At 35.5% G+C, this 27,114-nt stretch overlaps 5 protein-coding genes across 5 annotated transcripts; 1 reads left to right on the top strand and 4 right to left on the bottom strand.

Moving 5' to 3' along the window:
* Positions 1-3,325: 3,325 nt before the first annotated feature.
* Positions 3,326-7,345, bottom strand: LOC114399834 (LRR receptor-like serine/threonine-protein kinase RPK2). The gene has a single exon (XM_028362051.1). The coding sequence runs from the start codon at positions 7,127-7,129 to the stop codon at positions 3,734-3,736; it is 3,396 nt and encodes a 1,131-aa protein (XP_028217852.1). The 5' UTR covers positions 7,130-7,345; the 3' UTR covers positions 3,326-3,733.
* A 6,364-nt stretch (positions 7,346-13,709) lies between these two features.
* LOC114400439 lies at positions 13,710-14,588 on the bottom strand. Its single transcript, XM_028362879.1, has 2 exons — positions 13,952-14,588; positions 13,710-13,780 (listed from the first exon to the last, which is right to left on the bottom strand). The coding sequence occupies exons 1-2, from the start codon at positions 14,586-14,588 to the stop codon at positions 13,710-13,712; spliced, it is 708 nt and encodes a 235-aa protein (XP_028218680.1).
* Positions 14,589-19,796: 5,208 nt separating this feature from the next.
* Positions 19,797-21,614, bottom strand: LOC114400438. The gene is made up of 3 exons (XM_028362878.1): positions 20,819-21,614; positions 20,497-20,577; positions 19,797-19,962 (listed from the first exon to the last, which is right to left on the bottom strand). Exons 1-3 carry the CDS (start codon positions 21,610-21,612, stop codon positions 19,797-19,799), a joined length of 1,041 nt encoding a protein of 346 aa, XP_028218679.1. The 5' UTR covers positions 21,613-21,614.
* Positions 21,615-22,799: 1,185 nt separating this feature from the next.
* On the top strand, positions 22,800-24,533 carry LOC114399201 (protein CHLORORESPIRATORY REDUCTION 7, chloroplastic). The gene is made up of 3 exons (XM_028361337.1): positions 22,800-22,931; positions 23,350-23,477; positions 24,135-24,533. The coding sequence occupies exons 1-3, from the start codon at positions 22,877-22,879 to the stop codon at positions 24,408-24,410; spliced, it is 459 nt and encodes a 152-aa protein (XP_028217138.1). The 5' UTR covers positions 22,800-22,876; the 3' UTR covers positions 24,411-24,533.
* A 1,078-nt stretch (positions 24,534-25,611) lies between these two features.
* Positions 25,612-26,891, bottom strand: LOC114399202. Its single transcript, XM_028361338.1, has 3 exons — positions 26,565-26,891; positions 26,121-26,232; positions 25,612-25,992 (listed from the first exon to the last, which is right to left on the bottom strand). The coding sequence occupies exons 1-3, from the start codon at positions 26,756-26,758 to the stop codon at positions 25,909-25,911; spliced, it is 390 nt and encodes a 129-aa protein (XP_028217139.1). The 5' UTR covers positions 26,759-26,891; the 3' UTR covers positions 25,612-25,908.
* Positions 26,892-27,114: the final 223 nt, after the last annotated feature.

Below are 27,114 nucleotides of genomic sequence, written 5' to 3'. Positions count from 1 at the left end.
TGTCGAATCTCTATGACATGGATCAATTACGTAATAATGTGAATGCTAGGTCGTTGCCCGGAAGCAACGCGCTGTATGGCTCGAGTACAGTGTCAAAAGAGCAAGGGCCGCTGCATCGCCGCCCGGATGTAGTGAAAAGTAAGCAAGGGTTCCCACATTTTCGTGAACGGGTGTGGGTAAAGAAGCTAGTTCATGACAGGAGGATTCGCTTTGGTACATGGAATATAGGCACACTTACTGGAAAATCTATGGAAATAGTGGATGTTATGGTGAGGAGGAAGATCAATTTTATGTGCCTACAAGAAACTAAGTGGACAGGTGAAAAAGCGAAAGAATTAGACAACTCGGGATTTAAGCTGTGGTATACGGGAAAAATCAGATCAAGAAATGGGGTAGGGATTATCGTGGACAAGGAGTGGAAGAAGGATGTCGTGGATGTAAGAAGAGTAGGAGATCGTATCATAGTCTTAAAATTGGTAGTGGGACAGGACACCTTTAATGTTATTAGTGGGTACGCACCTCAGGTTGGGTTAGCAGAACACTTTAAGGTAAAATTTTGGGAGGATCTAGAAGGGGTACTTCAGGATATACCCCAAGGAGAGAAAGTTTTCCTAGGAGGGGATCTCAATGGACATGTAGGTAGCGTGGCTAGAGGTTTTGAGGGGGTGCATGGGGGTTTTGGCCTAGGGGAGATGAATGGGGAGGGTAAATCCATCTTGGAGTTTTCGGAGGCTTTGGATCTTTCTATAACCAATACATGGTTTAAGAAAAGAGAGGAACATCTTATCACTTACAAAAGTGGAGGGACATGTTCTCAGATAGATTTCTTCCTTATCAGGAAGTCTGATAGGAAGTATTGCTTGAACTGTAAAGTTATCCCGGGAGAGAGCTTGACTACCCAACATAGAGTTTTGGTTATGGATGTAAGAATTAGAGATATGGAAAAGAGAAGAAGTCCTCTGGTAGCACCAAGGATCAAATGGTGGCACTTGAAGGGTGAGAAACAAGGAATCTTCCAACAAAAGATATGGGAGGGTTGGTGTGGACAGTCACAAGGAAGTGCAAATTATATGTGAAACAAGATGTCCCAAGAGATTATTAAAGTGGCTAAAGAGACGTTGGGTGAATCCAGAGGTTTTGGACCTAGGGGTAAAGAATCGTGGTGGTGGAATGAAAATGTTCAGAGCAAAGTTAGAGTAAAAAAGGAGTGTTTCAAGGAGTGGTCTAGGTGTAGAAATTCTGAAACTTGGGATAAGTATAAGATAGCTAGAAATGAAACCAAAAAGGCGGTGAGTGAGGCAAGAGCCCAAGCTTTTGACGGACTATACCAAGCTCTAGGAACCAGGGACGGAGAAAGATCTATATATAGGCTTGCTAAGGGTAGAGAGAGGAAGACTAGAGATTTGGATCAAGTAAAGTGTGTTAAGGATGAAGAAGGCAAAGTCTTAGTGCATGAAAAAGATATCAAGGAAAGGTGGAAGGTGTATTTCCACAACTTATTTAATGATGGATATGGATATGACTCTAGCAGTCTAGACACAAGAGAAGAGGACCGGGAACTATAAGTACTATCGTCGGATTCAGAAACAGGAAGTAAAGGAAGCGTTGAAAAGAATGAGTAATGGTAAGGCGGTGGGGCCAGACAACATACCTATTGAAGTGTGGAAAACTCTTGGAGATAGAGGTCTTGAGTGGCTCACCGAACTCTTTAACGAAATTATGAGGTCAAAACGCATGCCGGAGGAATGGAGGAGAAGCACGTTAGTGCCAATCTATAAGAACAAGGGGGATATACAAAATTGTGCAAATTATAGGGGAATCAAGCTCATGAGTCATACCATGAAATTATGGGAAAGAGTGATCGAACGGAGATTAAGAAAGGAGACTCAAGTTACTGAGAATCAATTTGGTTTCATGCCGGGAAGGTCGACCATGGAAGCGATTTATTTATTACGATGAGTGATGGAGCAATATCGCATGGCCCAACAAGACTTGCACTTGATTTTTATTGACTTGGAGAAAGCATATGATAAAGTGCCTAGAGAGATTTTGTGGAAAGCTCTAGAGAAGAAAGGGGTTAGGGTTGCATATATTCGAGCTATCCAAGATATGTATGATAGGGTATCGACTAGTGTTAGGACACAGGGTGGAGAGTCAGACGATTTTCCCATCACAATTGGTTTACATCAAGGGTCAACCCTTAGCCCCTACCTTTTTACCTTAATTCTGGATGTCCTCACGGAACAAATCCAAGAGATAGCGCCGAGATGCATGCTTTTTGCAGATGACATAGTCCTCCTTGGAGAGTCAAGGGAGGAGTTGAATGAGAGGTTGAAAACTTGGAGACGAGCTCTAGAAACACATGGCTTTCACCTAAGCAGAAGCAAATCGGAGTATATGAAATGTAAGTTCAACAAAAGAAGGAGGGTTTCTAACTCAGAGGTGAAAATAGGAGACCATATTATCCCTCAAGTCACACGGTTTAAATATCTTGGGTCTGTAATACAGGATGATGGGGAAATTGAAGGGGATGTGAATCATCGCATTCAAGCAGGATGGATGAAATGGAGAAAAGCATCGGGGGTGTTATGTGATGCAAAGGTACCGATCAAGCTAAAGGGAAAGTTTTATCGGACTGCGATAAGACCGGCGATTTTGTACGGAACAGAATGTTGGGCGGTCAAGAGCCAACATGAGAATAAAGTAGGTGTAGCGGAGATGAGGATGTTGCGATGGATGTGTGGTAAGACTCGACAAGGTAAAATTAGAAACGAAACTATTAGAGAGAGGGTTGGAGTAGCGCCTATTGTAAAGAAGATGGTGGAAAATAGACTTAGGTGGTTTGGGCATGTAAAGAGAAGACCGGTAGACTCTGTAGTGAGGAGAGTAGACCAGATGGAGAGAAGACAAACAATTCGAGGTAGAGGAAGACCCAAAAAGACTATAAGAGAGGTTATCAAAAAGGATCTCGAAATTAATGGTTTGGATAGAAGTATGATACTTGATAGAACATTATGGCGGAAGTTGATCCATGTAGCCGACCCCACCTAGTGGGATAAGGCGTTGTTGTTGTTGTTGTTGTTGTCTGCCGTTTAAAGTTTTGCTAAAATGTAAAGGACGTTTTAAATCCTAAAAAGTAAAAACATTTAGTAATAAATATTTTAAAAGATACTGTAACATTGTAATCATTATAATATCATTAAAAGATAAATTTAGGCATTTACAAAAATAAATTTAGCAGAACTGCACCAAAAAGAAATTAAAAAAAAGATTATATTCTTTAATAATAGATATGGAATGGAGCTATATGGAGGGGGAAATAATATAATCTGCAATTCTGCAGAATCAACACCAGACTCCCTATCACTTACATTATACTCAAGACATTTACTCAAATTTAGCAGAACTGCACCAATGTTTTTCCTTTCAAAATACATATTCTATTCTTCAATTTTATTGAACAAATAGACATGGAATGCACGTGTATGAAGGGGAAATCAAATATCTGCATTCTTCTGCAGAATCAACACCAAGCCCCCAAACCTAAATATACCTAGTCAAGAGCATGGAAAATTGGGGACACAACTATATAAAAATGTACACGGGGGGAATAAGTACAAATTGGGAACTCAACCTAAATCCACAAAAAATGCTAAATTACAGATTACAAATTCCAAAGGGAATATTTCTAAGATTAATAATGTTAAAGGAACACAGCCACACACACAAGGGGCTAGCATGTTAGGGGTTGAAGTTGCTTAAGCCTTCTTACAACCTGTTTCATTGTAGGTCTGGTAGAGAGAATGTCAACAGTACACACAACTGCTAAGTGAAGCACTTCTACCAAATCATCTCCAGGTCCTGCTTCCCACAACCCAGCAGTGAAGAACTCCTTTGCCCTTCCTTGCTTCAGTAGCATGCATGCCCATGCCACTATGTTGAAACCATTTCTATAAGAAGAAAACGAAGGATCCAATGCCTTCTTGTCTGAGAGCAACTCCAGAAGCACCACACCGTAGCTGTACACATCAGCCTTATCAGAAACACGGCACGTCATGGCATATTCAGGTGCAACATAGCCGAATGTTCCGGCTACACCAGTGGTAGCATGTGTCTCTGAAGTCCCCAGAAGTCTAGCCAACCCAAAGTCAGATAGATAAGCATTGAAATCATCATCCAACAAGATGTTGCTGGGCTTGACATCGCGGTGAAGAACGCGGGGAACACACGTATCATGCAGATAGGCGAGTGCACGGGCTATGTCTAATGCGATCTTGTGAAGAATTTTCCACTCCACATCCCTTGTGGACCTCTCCTGGATAAACTTTTCGAGATTACCACCTGATAAAAAATTGTATATGAGAAACATCTCTGTTTCACAAGCATGATAACCAATCAGAGTGACAAGATTTGGATGATGAAGCCTCCCAAGGGTCTTGATCTCAGCATGGAATTGTTGGACACCTTGGAAACGTCCAACTGCAAGTCGTTTGACTGCCACCAGGATTCCTGGTGATATCTCTGCCTTGTATGTTGTGCCAAAACCTCCATTCCCAATACAGTTACCTGCATTGAAGTTTCCTGTGGCTTGGACTACAGTTTCAAACGTCAATGGGAACCCAATATCAGTGAACACTGTAACTTCTTTTCTTATAGAACTAATAACCCTGGACCTTGGCTTCCACTTCCGAGTGTAAAAGAATAGAACAATCAGGGCTATAAGGACCAAAACAATGGCTGAAGCAGAAGTTATAGATGCTATTTCAATAGAACTGAAGCCATTCCCACTCTTCTTGCCTGTAGTAGCTGGTGCTGTTGCATCAAGTGGCCCTAGTTGCCCTGATGGCACGGTCAGCGAAACTCCACGGCAGGGACTTAGAAACGGATTCCCAACAGCACTTCTGCATTTAATCAAGCCACTATTTGAAGGCAAGGATCCAGATAAGTTGTTGAAAGACACATTGAATGCGGAGAGTGTAGTGACATGTGCCAAACCATTAGGAATGTGACCAGAAAGATTGTTGTTATTGAGCAAAACATCTGTCAGATTTCTCATGTTTTCAATAGCCTTTGGAATCTCACCAGTAAGAGAGTTTGAAGAAAGGTCCAAGACTTCTAAAGAGTACAACTGCCCCAGGCTGATAGGAATTGAGCCATTCAACTTATTACCAGCCAAAGAAAGAAACTTCAGATTCTTCATCTGGCCAAGGTTGGTGGGAATCTGGCCTTGTAACTGATTCCTACTGAGGTTCAGAAATACAAGAGAGACCAAATTCCCTACATCAAGGGGAATCGTTCCTGCAAGTTCATTTCCAGACGCATCCAAAAATTTCAATGATCTGCATATTCCACCAAAATTGGAAGGAATCTGACCAGATATCCTATTATAACTGACATTTAAAAGCAATGCATCTAATTCATCACATTTCTCAAATAAAAAAGTAGGAAAAGGTCCTGTAAGATTATTTTCACCAACAAGAAATGTGTAACCGCACTTCTTTCCCAGCCTGTCATGTGCTACTGGCAACGAGTGAATGTCAGTAAAGCTGTTTTGCCCAAAGTTGTGAACAACAGAAGTGCCAACTCCCCCCATTGACGTGAAAAGTGATCTCTCACGAACCTTTGACATAAAAAAGGATGCATACCGCGGGGAAGCATTGCCATCTGCAAACAGATTTCCATTCCAGGAAGGAACAGGGGGACAAACATTGTTGGAGAAATCAGGAACTGAACCAGATAACATGTTCCCACTAACATCAAACACACTCATACAGGGAACTCGGAGTTCCTCAGAAAGCTCCCCTGTAAGATTGTTAGAGCTTAAATCAACAAAATGCAGCTTCTTGCAAACACCAAGCTGGTTTGGAAACTCCCCACTGAAAAAATTCTGAGCCAAATTCACCATCTCCAAGCTCTCACAACCGCCCCAACTTCCCTGTAAACCACCTTCCAAATTCACCATGGGAGCCCACAATATCCTCAACTTGGGAAGCGACAAAACCTCCACAGGCATTGCCCCTTCAAAATAATTCAACTGATCATTCACAGACCCCAATTTCTCCAAATCACCAGCATCAACATCCCCACGTGGATCGAATAGATTCGACAGCACAAGCACTCTCAACTCCAAGCAATTCCCAAGCTCCCGCGGCACAGAGCCGCTGAGAGTGTTCCTGGAAACATCCAACACCTCAAGGCTCTTAAGTCTCCCAAGCTCACCCGGAATACCCTCTTTCAACAAATTGGAATACAACAAAAGCGTCCTCAACCTCCCACAATTCCCCAAACTCCTTGGAATCGCTCGAACAATCGAATTCGCAGACAAATCCAAATGCTCAAGGTTCCCACAATTCTCCCCAATCTCTCTTGGAATAATCCCACTTAACTGATTAAAAGACAGATACACCCCTCTAAGCCTCCCTACAAAACCGGGAACAGAACCATTCAATTCATTACCAGCCAAATTCAAAACCTCCAATCTCTCAAGAGACCCAATTGAACTAGGTATATCCCCAACAATCCTATTAAACGCGAGATTCAAAACCCTTAAATTCTTCAAGCCATTGATTCTGAAAGGAAGACAGCCACTTATCAAATTCCCTTCTAAGTCGAGAACCTCGAGGTTCTCCATGCCCCAAATCGCTTCGGGGATTTCACCCTCCAACGCATTGAAGGGGAGCGACAAAACCCTAAGCTCCGTGAGCTCGGCGATGAAGCTCAGAGAAGAAGCGTTTCCGAAGAGAGAACCTTTGCTACCGGAACAGGTTCGCCGAATTCCGAAGCCGTAGAGAGGGAATTGGGAGAAATTTGAGCACGGGGGAGATGTTCGGTTGTTGCCGCCGGCGCCGGTGACGTTGACGGCGACGACTCGGGAGTTCGCGTCGCAGAGGACGCCGGAGAAGGAGCAGTGGCCGGAGTCAGAGGTGGCGGTGGCGGAGGTCCACGTGGAGAGAACGCCGGCGGGGTTGGAGAACGAGGCTTTAAGGCGGAGGAGCGCGGATTTGTCCGAAAAGGGCGAAACGGCGTCGTTTCGCGACGCGGAGAAGAGGAAGAAAACAAGGAAGAGAAATTGTGTGAGGGAATTCCATTTGATCGCTGAACTGCTGTGAGAAAAAGAAGAAGAAAACATCTCACAGTGGAAGAAAATTGAATCGAACTGTGAGACCCAAAACCAACCTTGTTACCCGTTTCTGAAAAACCCTAATTTTGATTTTGTGTGGTGTTGAGGGGGGGAAAAGACGATAGAAAATGATGGAGAAGACGGAGGAACAAGACTCAGAGACTCAACAACACAACAGTATTGTCTTCGCAAAACGCGTTTTTTCTTCGTTTTTGTTTTTTTTTTTCATATAAATTGTTTTTTTAATTGCTTTGACACATAAGTAGACCCTGAACTGAACTCTGAAGGCCTGAACAATTTGGAAAATTTTAATTAAGTCTCAAATTAAAAATATAATTAGGTTATTAATTTCCTACCAGTTTTATAACTTAGTGATTAAAGATTAAAGTTAGTAAAACTGTTAGGAATTAATTATTTTCTAGGTTGGATTAATTTGGGTATCCAATATTCATTGGCTCACGGTATATGATTGTGATCGGCTCAAGAATTTTATTTCATAAATAGATCTTTTTCATTTATGTGAGCTAAGGTGGTGTCAATCTTTGAATTTCTGGACATTAATTCTAAAAGTCGAACTAAAAAAATATTAAAGAAATTACAATTTTTTTAATTGATAGATTTAAAATAATTAAAGAAACTGTTGTTGTATTAAACCTTTTTAAATATGTTTCTAAAAATTATGAGTGATATTTTAGGTTATAAATTAATCCTATATAAATTTCAAAATCATTCTTATAAACTATAAACTATAATAATAATTTAGGAAAATACACCAATTGATCAAAAGTGAGTGAATGAAATATTAGTACATAATTATTTCAGTTTTATTAATGGTGAGATTGAGTTATAATTATGTAGTTGTATTCAATGCTTTAGAGAAAAAAATGACATATAATAATTTTACTCAATTTGATTAGGATTGTTTTTTTAAAAAATATTTATAATCTCTTAAAAAACCTTATTATCAATATAAAAAAATTATACCCTTGATTAATTAAAAAATCATTTTCAATTTTTTTTAATCAGCAAATCATATTCAAAAATAACTTTATTGTAAAGTTAAACAGACTTAACATGTGTATATTTATATTCTTATATTAATATTCAGGGTGTATTAGTCTTTAAAAATAATTGATGTGAAATTTATTAAAATCAAGATGAAATTCTTAGAATTGACCTGTCTGTTGTTAAAGCTTCAAGGGTGGAGTTTTTTTTTTATATAATTTTTAGTTTAAAATTTCTAGATGGAGAAGAGTTTCGTGGTGTTTGGAAATTGGGACTGGGTGGTGATGGGCCCGCAGGACATGGCAATTATGGTCATGTGGGGACCACACGTAGTCAAGAAACGAGGAAACCACACATCACATAAAATTCTAACATGGCTGGCCCTGTTCGTCTGCACATGAAAAATATCAAAATAGTTATTATTATTATTAATTAATTAAGATAAAAGATCAATTTAGTCCTTACTTCTCATCTTAATTAATTATTGAGATGAGAAGTAAAGGATGCATTAACTAGGAAGATCCACTAAGAATACCTGAAGATGAGTACAAATTCCTTTTCAGTTCAAATGACTTGTTCATATGTACTATCTTAAGTTATATGATCCCTTGTGTATGTAGGCAAGTTTTATCTAGGGGATGCAGGTTTGATGCTTAAACATCAAATTCTAACACCGTATCATGGTGTTCTTTACCACTTAAAGGAATACTCAGCTAGAGGGCAGCAAAATCTGAAAGAGTTATTCAACCTGAGACATGCATCTCTTAGGAATGTAATTGAGAGAATAATTGGTGTTTCAAAAGAAGAGATTTTCCATTATAGCTAGTGGCTCAGAACCACACTATGGATTTGAAACTATGAAAAATATTGTATTAATATATTGTAATCTACACAATTTTTTATGGAACATGGGTAATCATGACTTCTTATTTAAATAAGTTGATCATGAATTTGATCAGAGTGAGACAGATAGATCTCAAACGCAACAATGTGATAATGATTATAGACTAATCGAAAATTTTCAAAATAAATTACAAAATGAGTATGAAATATGAAGTATGAACCTTATTGCATTTTGACATTTTTGTTGTGTATGAACAATATTCCCTTTTATGAGATGTGTATTTATTATAAGCATCATTATGTTTATTGTTGTATGGACAAATCTTTATATTAATTTTATAGGCTGGAAAATGAACAAAGAAAATGATGAAGGAACAAGACAATCGTCTACTTCATGCAATGATAGATAAAACAAGACTAGGCCATAGAATACATGGAAGTTGGACAAGTTAAGCTATTGTAAATATTGTCAAAACATTGAGAATCAGGATTGAAGGATGTTACCAAAAAACATGTCACGAATAAATTAAAAAAAAAATGAAAGATAGATGGAGTTAAGTCCATGACTTATTTAGTGGGCTTAGTGGATTTTCTTGGAGTCCACACACAAAGAGGTTTGAAGCTGAAGATGGCGTGTAGGTAGAACTCATAAAGGTAAATTTTTTAAAGCATTTACTTATATTTTATTGTCTATCATTGAAGTTCAATTTCTATTACATTGGAATGTTTATTGCTATATGATATAGAATCAAATGGGAGTTGAATTAGTAATCAACTAATTAAAATAGACTTAAATATGTTTTTAATATCTAATAAATATTTGACTTTTGTGTTTATTTTTTTTTATAAATTTTTATCTTGTATTGAATTTTTAATAAAATAATTATTTTATTTATTATCATTGATACTTTTTTTAGTTCTTGATAAATTGGGTTTTATTATCATTGATACTTTCATATGTAATTAGTCGGACTTAAAACAAATTTTACTAATTTATTTGGACTAAAAAATAGTATTAAAGACTAAAAATAAAATTATTTTATTAGAGACTCAACATAAAGAAATTTTTTATTAGGAAATAAACACAAAAATTGAGTATTTATTAGGGATAAAAACATATTTAATCTTAAAATATAACAATATCTTCATGGTTAGTGTTCTTACATTTTTTAATGCTTTCGTGTATGCTTTTACATGTTTACTACATAGGGCCTTCTTTAATTTCTTCATTTTTCACCTAAAAATAATTACTTTTTACTTGTTGGTGTGTGGATGAACGAAAAGAGAATATGTATGGGGTTCGCTTGATCATAATATAGTTGGCCAATTCTAATATAAAATCAATCTTGTACCTAACCCAATGCTGCAAAATGTGATAGGCCTGACGCTTACAACACCATCAAGCTAGAAACCAAAATTGAGTCTTGAATGATGAAGACAAATGAGGAAGATAGTGAGCAAGGAAACTAAATTGTGTAAATGAACAGAAAGATTGCATTAACCTTTTACAGAAACAATAGTTTCACATTTATACAGTTAGCATAGGAACTCTGCATTCTAAAACCAAGTTGCAGATCAATTCTCAAACAAAATTACCTGAAATAACAAAAATACCTGAAATAACATAAATCTAACAAACTAACTACCATGTACAACTTATCAAGGGCTGAATTGATAACTATAACAAACTCCAAGCTTCAACACTCCCCCTCAATTCAGATCCTTCAAGCTATTGACCAGTTTACTACAAATCTAATTGAACCTTGAAACTTGAAATGGCTTTGTCATTAAATTTGCTAGTTGTTCTTCTGCTTAACAGTATTCCTTAACTACATTACCTTTCAAAACTTGTTCTCTGATATAATGAAACCTAAGCTCAATATGTTTGCTTCTGCCATGCAGGGTAGGATGTTTGGCCAAATTAATAGTAGACTTGTTGTCAATCATCAAGCAGATAGGTTTCCTTTCCCTTAGCTTCAATTCTTCGAGTAGATTCATCATCCAAACTGCTTAACATGCACCAAGTGATGCTGCCACATACTCAGCTTCACAAGTGGATAAGGCTACCACATCCTATTTTCTAGAACTCCAAGCCATTGGTGCATCATAATACATGAATAGACATCCCCAATGCTTTTCTCATGTTTTGGATCTCTTTTCCAATCAGAATCTGTGTAACCAAACAGATCTGGTTTTCCTGATTCAACTTCAAAAGGGAACAACACACCATTATCAATTTCCCTTTTAACAAACCTCAACACTTTTTTGGCTGCTTGCATGTGTGACACTCTAGGCTGTTTCATGAATCTGTTGATCAAGCTTACTGTAAAGCAGATATCAGGTCTGCTATTGCATAAGTATCTCAGGGATCCAATCAATTTCCTGAACTCAGTTGCATCAGCCAGTTCCTCTTCAGGATCCTTCTCCAACTTAAGCCATGGTTTAGCTAGTGTGGAAGCAGAATTGCAATTCAGCATACCAAATCTCTTGAGAATCTCCTGTGCATATCTACTTTAGTGCATAAGCACTCCCTTCTGGACTTGGTTAAACTCTAATCCAAGGAAATGTGATAATTTCCCTAGATTAGTCATCTCAAACTCAATCATCATGAACTGCTTGAAACCATGAATCTCCTCTTCACTGCTGCCAGTCACAAGTAGATCATCTACATATAGACAAACCAGTAGTAAATTGGTTGAGCAATTGGCTCTTACATACACACCATGCTCACTCTTGCATTTGCTGAATTTTTGTTTGGCTAAGACTCCATCAATCCTCATATTCCAGGCCCTTGGTGACTGCTTTAAACCATATAGGGCTTTTCTAAGCCTACACTTTATCTTCATGCTTTTCTTTCTCAAAGCCCGGTGGTTGTAGTATGTACACTTCTTCTCCTAGATATCCATTCAAGAAGGTTGATTTAACATCCATTTGGTACATAGGCCAACCCCTATTACTGGCAGCAGCTACAATCATCCTCACTGTCTCCAATCTTGCCATAGGGGCAAACACCTCATTATAGTCAATCCTCTCTTTGTGCAAAAATCCTTTTGCCACCATCCTAGCCTTGTACTTGGCTACCTCCCCATTTGGTTTATGTTTTATTTTGTATACCCACTTAACACCTATGGCCTTCTTTCCCTTTGGAAGTTTGACTAACTCTCAGGTCCCATTTTTTTCAATTGACTGCAGCTCTTCTTTCTTTGCTTCTACCCATTTCCTCTCTTTGACAGCTTGTGTAAATGAAAGGGGCTTGACATCAACAAACAATGCAACATGCACTTCTTCACAGGGTAGGAACTCACCTTCATCAGTAACCTTATCATCTGTGTATACTTCAAAGTGTGGAAGTCTTGATGAGGGGACCCTGGTTCTTTTGGCCCTGCTGCCCCTTCTTGATTCTGATTGACCTAAACCATTGTCTCATGGTCTGCATCTTTATAGTCATTAGCTAATTCTAAAGCGGAATCATTCACTTCAATCTTAAGATCCTACTGCCTTGGATAAGTTTCTGTAGCAATGCTTTCCAGGCTTCTACTTTCATCAAAGGTTACATCACTGCTGATCACCACTTTCTTTGAGCTGCAATCATAAAGCCTGTACCCACCAGTATTGTGATAGCCCAACATGATCATCTACTCAACCTTCTTGTCCAGTTTTCTCCTCAGTTGATCTGGAACATGCTTGAAACACAAGCACCTAAGCACTCTTAGATGCTTGACATTGGGCTTACTTCCACTCCAAGTTTCTTCAGGGGTCACACTCTCTAGCTTCTTTGTTGGACATTTGTTGAGCAAATAAGTTGCTGTTGACACTGCCTCACCCTAGAATTCCTTTGGCAAATGGAAATTCCTTAGCATGCACCTAATCATGTTGACTATAGTTCTATTGAATCTCTCAGCTACACCATTATGTTGTGGTGTGTAAGAAGGTGTGATCTCATGAATAATGCTCTCATCCTCACAGAATTTCCTGAACTCATGTGATGTGTATTCACCACCACCATCTGATCTAAGCTTTTGTATCTTGTTTCCATTTTATGTTTCTACCATCACCTTGAATCTTTTGAAGGTGAGAAACACTTCACTCTTCCTGCTCAGCAAGTAGATCTATACCTTTCTTGAGTAATCATTTATGAAGGACACAAAGTATGAGCTCCCCCTATAGAGACTTTCTCAAAAGGGCCACACACATCAGTATGGATCAAATTTAGAGCTACTGAAGACCTAGTTGAAATTTCAGTATTATAGGACTTCCTTGGTTGTTTAGATTCACAGTAGTTGTCACACACTTTACTAGGTTGTTGTATATTAGCAATTCCTGTAACAACCTTACTATTGCTCATCATTCTAAGCCTTTTAAAGTTCAAGTGACCATACCTCTTGTGCCAAAGCCAGCTTTTAGTATCCTCAGTGACTGAGAGGCACTCTTGATCTTGTTGAATTTGGATTTCAATCTTAAAGGTCTTGTTGCTTGACATAGGTGCCTTGATAATCATCCTACCCTTCAGATTAAAGATTTTCATGTGGTGGTCCTCAAGCATTGTTATGTATCCCTTCTCAAGCAGTTGTCCCAAACTCAACAAGTTGTTGTGCATAGTGGGTACATAAAGGACTTCATTGATCGAGGACTTTTTTCCATTCTTTCTGTGGATCAGCACCCTCCCAAGATCTTCTGCCTTGATTGTGTTGTTGTCTACAAACCTAACATTCTTCTTTATAAATTCATCTAGATTAATCAGTCAGTCCTTCTTCCCAATCATGTGGTTTGAGCACCCTGTATCCAAGTACCATTCAGTGTTGGTAGCCTTATCTGAGTCATTTGTCACCATCAAAAGGACCTGATCATCTTCTGAGTCACTCTCCTAAGCCAGTTGTGTTTGATCATCTCTTGCCTTTTGTTGCTTCCTAACTTTGCACTGAATTGCAAAATGACCCCATTCTCTGCAATACTAACATTGAATTTGTTTTCTTCTGGAGTTACCACTCTTACCACTATGAAGAAAACCCATTTGCCTTAATTGTGACCCACTCTCATCATGATTGGTTTCATCAGCACTTGAATCATCAATGCCATCCTCTCTTGTTCCTTTCAATTTGTGGCTTTTCGATTTGACCTTCCCTTTACTACTGCCTGAGCCATTTTTGTATCTTCTCCCACTCTTAGTAAGTAAGGCTTGTTCATATGACCTATATGTTTCCCTCTCTTTGATTTGTTGCTCATGTGCTTCAAGAGAGCATTGAAGCTCATCCAATTTCATTTCTGTAAAATCCTTAGATTCTTTTATAGCAGCAACCACATAATCAAATCTTGAGCTCAAGGTTCTTAAAACCTTTTCTACAAGATCTTGATACTTCAAGTTTTCACCACAAGCCATCATCTGATTTGATAGGCCCAACACACAATTTAGATATTCTACTATACCTTCTTTCTCATTCATATGTAGTAGCTCGAATTGACACTTCAAGGTTTGCATCTTAACTCTCTTCAACCTTTCTAACCCAGCATAAACCTTTGCAAGAATGTCCCAAGCTTGCTTGGCTGATGTAGCCGAGACAATCTTGGCAAAGTTTTGAGGATCCACACACTGGTGAATGAGGAAGAGGGCCCTACAATCCATTTTCTTGGATTCTCCAAACATTCTTTTTTTGTGCTTCCCCTGCATCCTTCTCTAGTTCCTGAAGTCCTATCATAACAGTCTCAAGGACATCCTGCATTTCGAAGATAACTTTCATTTAAATGCACCATGCATCGTAGTTCTTCCTATCCAGGATTGGTAGATGCGCTGAAGGCTCATTCCCATTCATCTCTACAACACTAAAGCTTCGAGGATCCCGCACTGGGACCAAACAAGACTCTCCCAGGATTGTTGAAACCAAAAGCTCTTGATACCACTGATAGGCCCGATGCTTACAGCACCCTCAAGCTAGAAACCAAAATTGAGTCTTGAATGATGAAGACAAATGAGGAAGATAGTGAACAAGGAAACTAAATTATGTAAATGAATAGAAAGATTGCATTAACCTTTTATAGAAACAATAGTTTCACATTTATATAGCTAGCATAGGAACTATGCATTCTAAAACCAAGTTGCAGATCATTTCTCTAACAGAATTACCTGAAATAATAGAAATACCCAAAATAACATAAAACTAACAAATTAACTACCAGGTACAACTTATCAAGGGTTGAATTGATAACTATTACAAACTCCAAGCTTCAACAAAATAGAGACTTTCTCAAGTCAAGAACTCTGATCTTCTTGAGGAACTCTAGGTTTCAAATCGTGCCATAGTAAGCATGGGATATATTGAATAACAATTATAGGGAGAACCCATGCATTGATCTTAATGATGTGTGTAATGAGACAATGAATGATGCAAAATTCGAAAGCTTTGCTAATATTTTGTCACCCCTTGGAAATTGTTGCTCTTTTAGTCTAATGGCAGTTGAATCTTTTCCCTCTGCTTCAATGCCCTCTCAGTCAATGGCATTGGCTTCAACTAGGACTTCTACACCCTGTGGGACAAAGTGTAAAGTTGTTATGGTTGATGTCACTGATACACAATTTGATAAGTTCAACACAGGTCTTGATAACGTGGTTGAAGCGATTGGGTGTGGTAGTGTATATGCTTTAAAACAATCAAATGTAGCTGAGAAACAAGTCAATATTTCTGAATGTCAAGTTATTGCAATTGAGAAGTGAAATGAGCTTTTGAGGAGGACCAATGCATTTCAGTATTCAGAGGGGGACATTTGGGAGTTATTGGAAGGAATGAGTTCAACTAACCAGCCTTTAATGGAGCAATGTTATGACTATTTATGTAGCAACCAATCCGAGACCCAAAGATTGTTTAGTATGCCTTCCCATTTGCAATGCAATCATCTGATCAAATTGATGAAGGATCCAACCTCATTGCCTAGTGATAGTTGTGTTGAGTAATGAACTTTGATGTCTATGGCACTATTATCTTATGAGCTCCATTAATGTGTTTTGAACTTGTGATAGGCCTATGTGTAGGTAAGATTTTTTTTTTTTTTGGTTATGAGTTCTAGTGATGTGAAATCTATTTTGTGTTAAGGCAACTCCTTTGGTTCACATGTATCTTTAATTAAGACGAATTTTCAGTGATGGGTTGTAATGTTGATAATTAATTTGGTTGCTATTAGGGATGGATGAGTGTTATGTTGGGGGACCTTGCCCCCCTGAATTTTTTTGTTTAAATTGTAAAGTTAATAGAATCTTTTTTGTTTAGGAAAAAAAATAGAATCTGAATGTTATATTTTGTAAAATTTTAGTTATTAGGTAATCAATTTTTTTGCTTAATCACTAATTATGTTATGGTTCTCTCTTATTATATTTTTAACTTTTTTTATACATATTATATCTTTCACTTAATTATATTGAAAATAGATTAAACCCTACTTTTAGGAATTCTTATTTTTTCAATCTCATATGAAGAGCAAGTGCCGCTAAGAACTGGGGAGTAGCAGTTACGAATAATGAGCAAAGCTATACTACATAGGTACTCGACAAGGACACCCAATACCTATCCGGACCCACAACTACAACACAACACATGTCATACATTAATCGGTTACAAAGTTGAATATTCTCAACCCAACTTAAGACCATTGACCCTAGTTGATAATAATCATTGGATTAAGGGTCCTAAGTATGATTAGAGAGTATATTGCCTAGATGGTAATCAATGCATATAGCCTCAAAGATCTAAGGCCCAACAAGGTTAGTATATAAAGCAAAGAATCACCAGGTAAAAATTACTATTCATTTGAATATATTTCTGTTATAGAATTTATAACTCTGAGCCAAACCTTCACTTGAATGTCAAAATGTCTTTTACAAATATCTGTATTTATAACAGAGATACACATTAAGAAAAATTAATAAAAAGAAGACTATTTAGTAGAGTTGAAGACCCTTACCCATAAGGAATAATATATTGTCCATGTGAGTACAAAAGCCAAAATAGTTGCACAAATATAATTATTATATAATTATATATTAAAGTGAAAACTAACAACAATTTACAATATGCTATTCGTATACTTTTAATTGGAGTTTTGTTACTGGGAAAAGATAAAAAGCTAATCACGAAATGCATAATTATTATTACTACTTTTTGTAAAATATAGATTTTTTCTCTCTAAAATATAAATATTTACCGTATGTTAGATTGAACTTATTGGTTTGCTTCTAGTTGTTATTTGTGAGATTTGTAAAATTGTAATTATATTTTTATTATATTTTATCTTTACACGTATTATATCCTATATATTTTTAGAATAATCTTGTCATCATTTATCGGATTGATATCTGGTACATGTATCCTAAAATTTTTGTATAAAAAATTTGATGTATTTAATGTATTAATATTTAGTGGATGAATTTTATTCTTTATAGTTGGAACCCAGTCAACCCATCCTACCTCCATTCATGGTTGCTATATTACATAATTCATGTTCAACAAAATCAACGGAAAGTAGAAAAGTTACTTGATAAATGAAAGTTAGTAGTATGAAGTTTTTAATCTAACTTATTAAATTATAAGTGTTGAATAAAATTAGTTATTGAAGTAGATAAAAAAAATACAAAATAACATATTTAAAAAATGTAATAAAAACATTGAATAAATATTTTAAGGATAAGAAGAGAATAAAATATAAGAATTGAAGTTAGAAATTAACGTTTTAAAAAATGATATTTTAAAAATCGCTAAAAGCTACTAAAAATGCAAGAAATAACTTAAAAACTTTATTTACCAAACAGTCAAACAAACTTTCCAACTAGTAAAAAAGATTAAAAGCTAACTGAAATAACTTGTCTAAAATAGCCTATGTGACTTGTGAATCAAAGCTAAATTTCATGATTTTGCTATTATGTAGTTATTTTATTTTATTGAGAAATGTTAATTTGTTAGTTTTGTTACAGATGGAGATATATGAATCCACAACCTCTTTTCCCTTACTTTTCCAACCATTGGGTCAATCTTATATCTCCTTGCTATTATGGAGTGATGGACAGCTGTTTGTCTAATATGGAGGGATAAATGATATGTTGACATTATCTCAGTTTCCAAATCTATTATACAGGAGATCATGATGTCAATTTTGATGACCAATGCTTTCTTTTTTATTTGGCTATTGCTTCTTTTTTCGTTCTGCTTCAATTTGGATTTTAAAATTGTAATGTTCTTCTCAGGTTATGGGACTAAATTGCGCAACATGAGAAGAGTCTGCAGCAGAGGATTTTTTCCCTTCCCTTCCCATATTTCATATTTCATTTATGTTAGAACCGCTCACTATGTTGAGGCTGACCTATGGTGGGTTGTGGTGGTGATTCATAATAATATTTTATTTGAAGCAGAAACGTTGCAAATGCCAAGTATGGTCAGTTGAGTTATGGTTTGCACCTAACATAATTTTTAGTTTTATGTTTGGAAGTACATGTTACTTTTATGTGCAATCATAAGGACCATAGTCGGATTTATTATTGTGCCTGTTCATTGGAATTATAGGATCAAAACCAGTTAACCAGTTGAAAAGAAAATAAAATCGAAACCAGTTAAGTAACAAAAAAGCAGCTGTGAATGGTAAAATGGCTTATAGTGCTCTGTGATGTAAATATCCTGTTTTAAAAAGGTTAAAATATTCATTTACTCAACTTCATTATTTTATTACTTCCCAACTAATTTTAATTCACATTTTTTTTATTTTATTCTCATCTATTTCTCTTCAATCAAATCACCTATATTTTTATTCTATTTTTTTTCTCTTCCCACCAATTCTCTTCTTTTCCCTCCTCACAACCAAATAACCCCTCAAGATGAAATTGGTCATTTACCCAAAATTAATATCAACACCAGATAGGTGAATTGGTGTAATTTTTAGGCTTTAAGTTCAAAGGTTTCTTGTGTGAGATGTAAAAGCTTTTAAAAAATAATGATTATTTCACTGAAATTTAAGGTGAACCAAAGACATTACACTTCACATAGAGTACAATTCAGAGTCGTCTGTTGATTGAATTTAAGATCATGATCATGGATCATTAAAGATTTGAGGGAAAACTATAAGAAAAAAACATTCATGGACACAAAAGCCACTAATACAGGTAAGTTTTTTCTCCCCAATTTCAAGGACAGGTAAGTAGAGAAATTTAACTTGAAAGTCAGATGATTAGCATTACGCAAAACCTTACGAAGTCAAATGCAAATCAATCTATGACATCTGATAGCTTGAAATAGACTCAATCTCAACTTTGAATATGGAATTCAAAGGTATCAAATACATAATGACACTCATAATCATAAAACTATAACAAAATACACAATCAATCAACGTTTATCAAATTGGTTTGTCTTACTTTGATTCTCAAACAGAAAAATCTATGAATATCTGGATCTTAATGCATATAGCTACAAATGATCTAATGAGAACAATAATATCTGGGAGAATTTGGACTATTTCATTTTTTTAGCATAATAGTCGTTTTCAAGTAATGTTTAATCGATTACATATATCAATATTCGATTGATTGGTCACTTGAGGTTATTGACAAAAAAGATTGATCTCTATATATCATTTTAACATTAAAATCATTTACTTCTCAACCATTTACACCAAATCTGCACATGGAAGCTCAAGGTTTCAAGCTGGAACTACCTTTTCATCTATCGTTTTAGATAAGATATGCACAATGCAGGAAATGATTCCGATGTAACCAGCAGTTCCATTTTTTGTCCATTGTAACCATCATTTTAGTCATTTGGTTATTGCCATTCCAACAACATATGAAGACCTTTGTCTCTTAGAAACATGGTGAACAAGAGAAGCAGAAACACCAACTTTTACCACTTTTCTTTGGTGCTTTTTCTGTTTTAGGACTAGGAGGCTGCTGTGGCTTCTCTGGCTGCTGCTCCTGCTTTTCTGACTCTACTGTTGACGAACTAGTTCTTCCTCCTTCTGCTGTCAATCTGAAAGAATTCAAGAAGAAAATGATTGTCAATAGCAGGATATCCCACCCTCTAAACAAATCAAATTAACTATTGTGCTACTTGAAGAACAAAAACTAAACAGGAAAGATAAATGAAGTTGAAATGATTAGTGCACATCTATTAATTTATCGTTCACATTTAGTGAAGATTAAAGTTCATGACTAAATTTTTTGATAGATGTGAAAAACTATCCAAACAAAATGCAGGTAGTATGGTCAACTGATTTGAAAACATTCTAAAACCAAACCTTGAGAAGCTGGTCATGACATGAAGTAACAAGACTAAAGACTTGCACATCTAATTTCTGTAAAATATCTTCCAAAAAATTTAGTGATGGCAAATTTCTACAGTAAGATATTTTTGAAGTTATCAATACAAATAGCATGAGTTATTGAAAAAGTACATTTTACATCCAGTGTAAGTTTGGTTCCATGACCTCAATCATGCGTTATTGAATGCACTTCAAGCCAAAAGCTACAAACTACAAAGAGTAGCTTTATTGAGAGTATATACGCCAATCTCAACACGTTGTTAGTGATTACTGCTGGATAGTATGAGTCATTAGCAAGCTCTTCAGAAATTGGAAGAACTAGTCTGCATATGTATTACACATTACTCTTTCTTAAGATTCCATCAAACAAGAATTTCTATTTGATTTCAATCATATTTCAGAGCAATTTGAGACAGCTATATGCTTCTTATTGTGAGCTTTGTGTGTGTGATAAAAACACATTCCTAGTCTTCTAATTTGCATGCATGAAATATCCACCCTCCTTAGGGAAGTCATAGCATAATGATAAAACACTGATATAAGCAAGATATGATGAGAACTCACATAGGAAATTGAAACGAACGTGTGCTCATATTGCTTTCCACCGAACGGTATGAAACACTTGCATAGTTCTTGGCTTCCCCATTAGGGATCTTTGCTTCTTTAGAATGATCATCTGGATATTTGTCCAACACTACTTCATCAGTGCCAATTTCTTCTGAATTTTCTGTTTTCTTGAGGTCAACAACTGAACCTGCTGATTCATGTGATGTTTTGTCATGGTCATGCCCCCTAATCGAATCTGCGGTTTCACTTGATGAATCTGATGACACAGACTGTCTCTCCATGTCCACATTTTTTTCTTTAGCAGGTACCTCTTGAACAGATGGCAATGTTGCGGGCATGTTGGGCAAATCACTAGTCCTAGGCAATTCCCCAGATTTGTTGTTGAATGCAAAAGCATAATCCCTTGAGAAACTGCTGTTTCCTAATTGTATGCTGAATAGTGATTCATTTGAGGCTACACTCCATTCCATAGGACTTGTAGGTTTATTGAATACAGAAGAGGGGATTCTGTTTGGATCATAGCCAGGAGAATTCATAAACTGAACTGGAGGAGATTGAGTTACTGACCCTCCTTGAAAGCTCCATACAGGCGAGCCGTACAAACCGTACTTGGAATCAACATTGTTTATGCTATTGTCATTGTCAGTATCATCTGAATCTAATGAGGATTCAGATGAAACTGAAGAACTTGAATGCCTGTGATTGGGAAAATCATCATCCTCAGGAAGATCAAAATGCACTTTTAGTTTCTTACCACTTCCTTTCTTGTTCTCATAATTCAAGAAGGCCATCAATTTTGGAACTCTACAAAAGCAAGACAAGTAGCACTTTTAGACCACAATTGTGACAGAATGTCTAGCCATGTTGCATACAATTTTGGTAATAGAATTAGCAAGCTCTTGTAACAGATTATCTTTTGCCTCTCTAAGAGAATTTTAATATAGGCCATGCACATAAGAACTACAACACATTACATGCATCCTTATATAAGAAGAGATTATTTGCATCATTGGCATACAACATGTGATCTTCTTGTAAAATAATAAACAAATACCCTTTTTCTTATTGTACAATCACCAAATGAATTATTGGGGAAAACCTATAAAACTTACTCAAATTTTTAGAATCAATTCTGGAAACCCTGTAGCTTCAATTTACGACGATCCTTCAATCAAAATATTGGTGCAAGATGAGGTTTATTATGAGATTAACATGTTTTGCAACACAATTCAGGAGATGGAAAATAACAAAGAAAATTAAGATGAAAATTTAAGAAAAAGGGAGAGAAGCTGGCATGGGGAGAAGCTGGGTTTTGGGGGGTATGTGAATTTGTCTATGGAGAAACACAGAAAAGTTTGACAATGCAATGATGATAAAGAAAGGCAAGGAGAGAATCTCGGGAACTACTCCGCTAATGTAACAGAGTGATTAATTAATGATGACAGAAGAACTCAACCAATTTTGGTAATCGTTAGACCTTAGATGGTTAATGCCTAATGAAAATGTTTCATTAAACTACCAAAGATTATATTAAAACAAAATATTATTTTGATTAGCTTTGCATGATTTCTAATAATTTTAAAGTCTATCCATATATCGTTCACATAGAAGAATTTATACCTTTATATCTTTTGTTGGTGATTATCTATACATTCATACTTAATATAGCTTATTTTTAATTGTCAAAGAAGGTTCTTATATCTGATCATTTAATTCTTATTGTTAATTTCTTATACGTAAATCTGATGAACAAAAATTGCCTTTTTTGGCATATGTTCTGTAAACGTGTTTCAAAGCCTTGAGAAATCTTAACCAAAAATCCAAAAATAGAGGGTAGCCAAAACAACAAAAACAAAGGGTGGGTGTGGACAAGTAATGTACAGAAGGGCAATGTTGAAAATATGATAAGAATGGAGGGTACTTAGAGAACTAGAATAAAAGAAGTTATCTCTAGAGTTTGTGATTGTAATTGGCACAGGCTATATGGATTATGTATTTGGTCTGATTGTATAAAGCTTCAAAAACATGAAAGAAGCTTAGCACAAAATATTTGCTATGGTAGGTGTTTTGCAGTCTCAGCCCTTCAATGTTGGAGTTCGTTCCCTCATCTGTAAGCTATGCCCTTATCATTATTAGCCTTTTAAAAATTACCTTTTTAGCACAGAATGCCAAACAGGTTGACATGTTTGCAACTGAAAGAGAACACTTGTTCCCTTCTTGTTGCTAATGATTATGCTAAGAAGTTGCAGTTTTGAGAGCATTTACATGATTCATTCATAACCATAACAGGCAGTTAAGTTTTTGAACCAAATGAAAATTTTAGTTTATGAGTAATCTAAGCGTTTATTTTGTTCTTCTTGTTTTAGAGAAATAATTGCTTGTTATTTTACCAGCATGTGAAGAATAAACGTTTATTTCCCTTAAAAAAATGTGATACCAAACATGCACTAAAATTAAAGGTATATGTAGCCTTATGTAGAAAAACCATGGTCTTCTGTTTACTGTGTTAGTTTTCTGATCATTTGCAGCTGCAGAAAGTTACTATATTCAGAATCGCTTAGTCTATATAACATCACCAGGCATAGTTAAATGTTTTAGTTCTTCAATCCATCAGAGACTGCCTCGAGTTACAGGTGATTGCAGAAGTAAAACTAAGGTACATCTATGCACTATGCTCTAAAATCTTAGTGTTATTGTGAATTCTTAGCTACAACAACTATGATTTGCAGAAATATATGTTGCTCATTGGCCCATTTATTCAAAAAATGAATTCTCGGTACAAAGTTCCCAAGTCCTATGAAATGTTATATGGGTTGAATGCTTCAATTTAAGAGGATATCCAATGTAGTAGCCTTACAAACATGTTAAACTATATAGTAGGAGTTTAATTTTTATAATCTGTTAGTGTAAAGATTTATATTATCAACTATTTGTTTTTTTTGTTACCATGTTATTCGTATGGAGTATCTACGGACTAATTTTTTCCAGAGAATCTGACAGACCACCTTTAGTGGAATTCTCTTTTCCCAATCACGTTTTTCCTATCTACAAGATTTCAATTCAAAATCCTATTTAAGGAGATTGAGTTCAGTATCCTTCAGACTAATTATTTTTTGGTATATTATCAACTAATTATAAACTAACTTAGATATGACTTTTAAAATAATTGTTACAAAAATAAATAATCTTATTATATATCACTATCTATGATTAGCTGAAAGAAAATCCATGCATTCTAATTAAATTCATATAGTGAATCCAAGTACATTATCTGCTTTTTGTTGTAACAATGAACATGCATTTGCTATGATAGGTTTTTGCATTGAGGCGGAGAAGAAGGGCAAATGAGAGAACTGAAACGTATGTGCTACTAGAACCAGGGCAGGATGAGAGATTTGTTTCTGAGGAAGAGTTAAAGGCAACGTTGAAAGAGTTGTTGGAAAATTGGCCTGGCAAGGTTCTTCCCCCTGATCTTTCAAGATATGAGAACATTGATGATGCTGTTTCTTTCCTAGTGAGATCCGTTTGTGAACTTGAAATTGATGGAGATGTTGGCTCAATCCAATGGTATGAAGTTCGTTTGGAGTGATAGTTCCATTAGCCATTTCATTTGTGCAATGTTAGCTTGGTTAATTATGACCTACCATTCTCTTGTTGTAACGGACACAACACATGTTAATTTAATGCTAGAGCAGCACCCTCATAAGATATATAATTTTTTCATATAAAAAAATTGTTTACTCAATGAAAAAAATAGTCAAAAAGAGGTATGGTTCAGAAAATTTTACACGAGAAAGGAATAATATAATTTTTTTTATTTATAGGAATTAAATACAATAACAAAAAATTTATAATACTCACGCACTCTACTTAAGATATATCTTTTTAATATTAAATATTTAAATATACTTTTAATTATTATAATTTACTTTTCTTTCTATTTTAGTCTCTATACTTTAAAGTTTAAGTTTGATAGAAACCCTCCATACCAAATTTACCTCCGGGAGACTTTCGCTAGTATTGTAATACCTGAACTTATTGTGACAAATCATGCACTTCTTTGCATACTCAAAACCAAACTACATTTTCATGGACATTTGTTTCTTGAACTATTTAGTTTATTTTTTTAGAAAAATAAACACAATCGATTTAGTTATTATAGGAAATATAGAAGTGGTAAAAATTATCCAACATTTCTTACTAGGTAATAAAAAAAATCTTTTTCAACCCAACAAATTTCATTCTTATCCAATTAATGTTTTCTCAATTTGATTTGTCGCCAATTTCATTTTTACATTTTAAAATAATTTTTCATTTCTTTCCAATACTCTTTTTTTAATAGAGCAATTGTTGACCACCGATTTCTTAACAATAGTCATTTTTACTACAAAACATGGGGTGTAACAAAAATTTTTGTAACTCAAATGTTTTAGTAATTATTGTGCATACTCTTAGAAAAAAAATAACTCAATCAAACACATTTTTTTAAGGAAAAACACAATTTAATGATGTTTGGGAATATAAAAAATAATTCCAACCAATTTTAATAATACCAAGAAATAATATCGGTATGTTATATTCCTAGGAAAAATATTCTCAAAATTAAAAAAACTATTTGTGAAACAAATTACCCCTTTAGTAACAATGTATGTTTTACTTTGTTACAACATTTTCTTCTGTTGGGCACAAACATGTTAAATAATTTAATTTAATGTCAAGGTTTTTTTTATCCTCATTCTATCAAATCGTTCAATCAAATAATGGGCATATAAATGTTTCTTTAAAATTTTGCAACATGTATTTATTGAACACTAATTATTTATAGAACACAGACACATTATTGCTACAAAAGGTTATCTTGAGAAGAAAATTGAGCATCACAAACTTCAGAGACCTGACACAAGCTTATAATCACAGAACTGACAGTTCTTTAATATGGGAACAAAGAGATAACTCTCTCTCTCTCTCTCTGATATGTATATATCGTTACATCATCTTTAAACTCCCTTTGAACCACTGGCACATGAATTATCATCATGTTGAACAAAAAAAAATCATGTTGAGCAAAAGTCCTTTGAATCCCTCACTCAAGCTGAGTTGATCTTCTCGTCAATCAGCATTGGAAGCTTGTTCTGGATAGGACCAACATCCTTCAAGGGCATGTCTAGAATCTGCAATAGAGCACTGTTATATTATTATACCACACTGAAAATTGAAGGCCACCCCAAAAGAGTAAATTAAGTAGCATAGCTAGAAAAAAGTAAATGCAGAACAATATGTTATTGCCTCACTGGTGTACCTTTGGTTGATTTTTACCACCAGGTGGTAACACTGCACCGCCACCCCTTCTAGTTCTGGCAAGAAGGCCTTTGGTTACTGGAGACATTATCAAATCAGTTGGGCTTGTATATCTGATAAAATTAAAAAAACACACTTTAAGATTTAAGATCTCACATATTGACATCACTGACCCAATTATCAACTAATCTGCATGTTTTGTCCTTAAAATTTCATAAAACCACTACATATGAATATATTTGACATCATTCACATATATGATGAGTTTAATTTCAATGTTGTTTATGTGAAAACTTCGACCGTCAAATAATTAAAAATCATATTATGTATGGTTTATTAAATAAGAAGTATGACTTACAAAAATTGTAATCTTTAATAGATTTCAATCGATTAGTGAAAAATTGTAGACATTATTTGCTCTTAATATATAAAAGGATAATATTACCTTTCTGGGTATTTGAAAGCCTTGGGGACTCTAAGACGATTTGGGGTAACAGGTTTGTGCAATTCATTTGAGGAGTTATTATGATCATTGGGGTCTTGTTGTTGAACTGGAGCTGGTGTTTTGCATTCAGGTTCGGGTGTTTGTGGTTGAATTGGAACTTTTGGAGGCGTTTTGAGCATGTTTTCCTTTTCCATGAGATTATAGTGTGTGCCACCACGGAACAAGGAAAACGTGTGTTGATTGGAACAAGAAGTTTGAGCATTGGAAGAAGTATATGAAAATGGTGGAAGATATAGTGACCATGTGAGCAAAAAGGGTTGCAACGGTCGAATTGTGGTAGGCTTCAGGCGTTAGCAGAAGAATTAGGATTCAAATATGTTGTCCGTTGGGGATGAATACAACCAACTATAAAATAATAAATTTCTAAAAAATTACAAGAATAACTACTAAATAAAAAAACACAAAATCCTCCTTAAAGTAAAGCTCCTCTTCTCTCACTACTTCTAGGAAATGACTTAATACATTCCTCCATACAAATTCTATATAATTA

The sequence above is a fragment of the Glycine soja genome, chromosome 19 (assembly GCF_004193775.1).
Source record: "Glycine soja cultivar W05 chromosome 19, ASM419377v2, whole genome shotgun sequence".
In the NCBI taxonomy this organism is placed as follows: Eukaryota; Viridiplantae; Streptophyta; class Magnoliopsida; order Fabales; family Fabaceae; genus Glycine; species Glycine soja.
Note: the sequence above shows the minus strand (reverse complement) of the source record. Positions and strands in the feature narration are given on the sequence as shown.